Raw genomic sequence first — 2,616 nt, forward strand, 5'->3', positions numbered from 1 at the left:
ACATAAAAATGTTTACAAAATAAATATTTATGCTTAACTTAGTATAAATTATTTTTATAACAAAAATAAAATAAATTACTTTTATCCATGTTATAAGTTATTTTCACTAATTATTTTGAAAATTTTATAAAAAGAAATTTAAAATTTTATAAAACATATTATAAGTTATTTTAATTAAGTGTGGCTTAAAATTTAGCAGTAGATAAATTGAAATAAATTTATCCAAATAAATCCTAAGTCATAGATTAACTACCTGAGAGTGGATAACACATGACATATATTTTGATATTCAATGTTTGATGATCATGAGTTTGATATACATTCCAAAAGTTCTAAAACGACATGACACAATTTAAAACACTGAAAAGGAATGAAGCTGCTAGAGGAATAAGAAAAACAAACATAAGACTTAGTCATATATAAAAAAAAGACTAATCCCTTAAATCCTTGTCTTCTTTTGTTGCATATACTAAACAGCAATAAGGTGTCTTTGAGCTTCAATCTTCATCTCCTCTTTCATTTTCCTTATGAATTCTTCAAACTTTCTGTTCAATTCTTCTGTATTCACTAATTCTTCATCTGTTGTCAATATTGTTTCTTCTTCTACTCCATCATCATCATCATTATCATCTTGTGCCAACACATCCACATTAGCATCAATCTCACTTTCTGTTCCTCCTTCTTCATCAATCCCTTCATTTTGGATATATAAGTTACCTTCTTTATGTTCTTCAACTTCTTCAATTTTTTCTTCATAGTATTCTTCATCAACCATAACATCACCAACTTCCTCTAAAGATTCAAAACTTACAATAGAGAGAGACTCAGAATCTGAAGAGGTTGTTGTGACATTGAACAAGTTCTTAGCTAGAAATGCAAGGATTCCATTACAAATGAGAAACATGTATTTTCTTTCAAGGGTGTGAGTGAAAAAGGTGAAAAAGCATGTGTACAAGAAGTACACATTCAAGGTTTGAGTGTTTATGAAAAATCCAGAAGAGTAGTAACAAAGGAAGATAGAAAAAGCAGAAATTGAGAGAACTAACTGCAAACTTCTTTTCAATAATTGCTTTTTGTTCAATCCTTTCTCAATTTGATCCATATTAAAATTAAGGATGTTGAGAATTTGTGAGAGGAACAAGAGAATTGTTTTGAAATAAAATGATGTGTGTTCTTGAATTGTTGAATTTGTGGCAAGAGTGAACATTAAAGTTAAACTATAAGATCTCTTCTATTTATAGTAAGCATGAATCTACTAGTAGTATCTAATATATATGCTGCCAAAATGATTTACAAATTATTATGGACCCGTTTGTTTTTAAGATTAAAAAAAAAAGTGATTTTTTTATTAAAATTTTTAGAGATTTAAAAAAAAAATAGAAGTTAATTTGTGTTTGTTTTCTATTATAAAATAAAAATCATTTTTTTCTTGCTTGAAAATTTAAATATAAAAGTAATTTTTTTTAAAATTATAACTTACTAAAAGACATATAAATTGGTGTTTACATACATAATATTTCAAAATATTTCTTGTTGCTTTACAATTAAAAATATAATTCTCTTATATATATAAAATACACAAAAATAAAATTAAATCTTTTTAAAGTTACATTCTAATTTTATTAAATTCACCAAACATAAAAAAATTATTATCATTGTTATAACACCCTGAAATCTAGATTAATTATTTAATTAATTTAGTGTGAATTTATGAGTTAATATAAGTGCTATGATTTAGCTTGTGATTATATGTGATGTTTGGATGAATGTAAAGATCTCAGAAGAATGCGAAGTGAAAGTTTTTTCCGCTAGGAATCTAAGGTAAGGGGAGTTATTGTAATTATTATATTTGATATAAGGTTTAGATAATTGTAGGTTGTGTTTTGGGGCTTTTGGTTGGTTATGACAATATGATGATTAATTAAGAAGAAATTAATGTGGTAATGTTATGAATTGATGTATATGATACCATGATGATGTGCGACTTTTGTGTTATGAAAACATGATGATTTATGAGCATTTTGAATTGTTATTGGACCAGAATCGCAAGAAATTGAGACTTATTTAGTGCAGGAAACACATACAAAGAATCTCTGTTCACGCAAATCCGTCGGGCAAACCACCCAGTCGTCAGGCGAGCTCGAGGCGAGAAATATTAGGTCCCTGAAAAAATGTATGGGGGAGAGGGGTTTCACCCCTAGACCGCTGGGCGAACGAAGCCGTGGGGAATTCGCCCCAGTGCCGTCTAGCGAATGAAGCAATGAAATCCCAAAATTGCTCAATTCGCTGGGCGAGCTCCAAGCGACCTGGAAGCGAGTGGAGTGCTCCTAGGGCCGGGCGGGCTTGAGGTAGTCTGCATTATTTTCTTAAAATGCCATAACTTAAGTTTCTGGACTCGGTTTAATGCGTCGTTTGGAGCGTTAGAAAGCTAACATGATGAACTATACTTTGGTGAACTAAAAATGAATCATATGATGCATTTTCAAGATTGTGGAACAACTTCAACTTGTTTACTTTATCCATGTTATCTACAAAACACAATCACACATGTAAATAAAAGCTTGGAGACATTGCTCTCATAAAAATCTTTCTCCTCTCATTCCATTTAACTGTACT

General features: G+C 29.8%; 1 protein-coding gene across 1 annotated transcript; it reads right to left on the minus strand.

The window, feature by feature from the left end:
- Positions 1-469: 469 nt before the first annotated feature.
- Positions 470-1,102, minus strand: LOC131598013 (uncharacterized). Its single transcript, XM_058870665.1, has one exon. It carries the CDS (start codon positions 1,100-1,102, stop codon positions 470-472), a length of 633 nt encoding a protein of 210 aa, XP_058726648.1.
- Positions 1,103-2,616: the final 1,514 nt, after the last annotated feature.

Source organism: Vicia villosa, linkage group LG4 (assembly GCF_029867415.1).
Source record: "Vicia villosa cultivar HV-30 ecotype Madison, WI linkage group LG4, Vvil1.0, whole genome shotgun sequence".
Classification (NCBI taxonomy): Eukaryota; Viridiplantae; Streptophyta; class Magnoliopsida; order Fabales; family Fabaceae; genus Vicia; species Vicia villosa.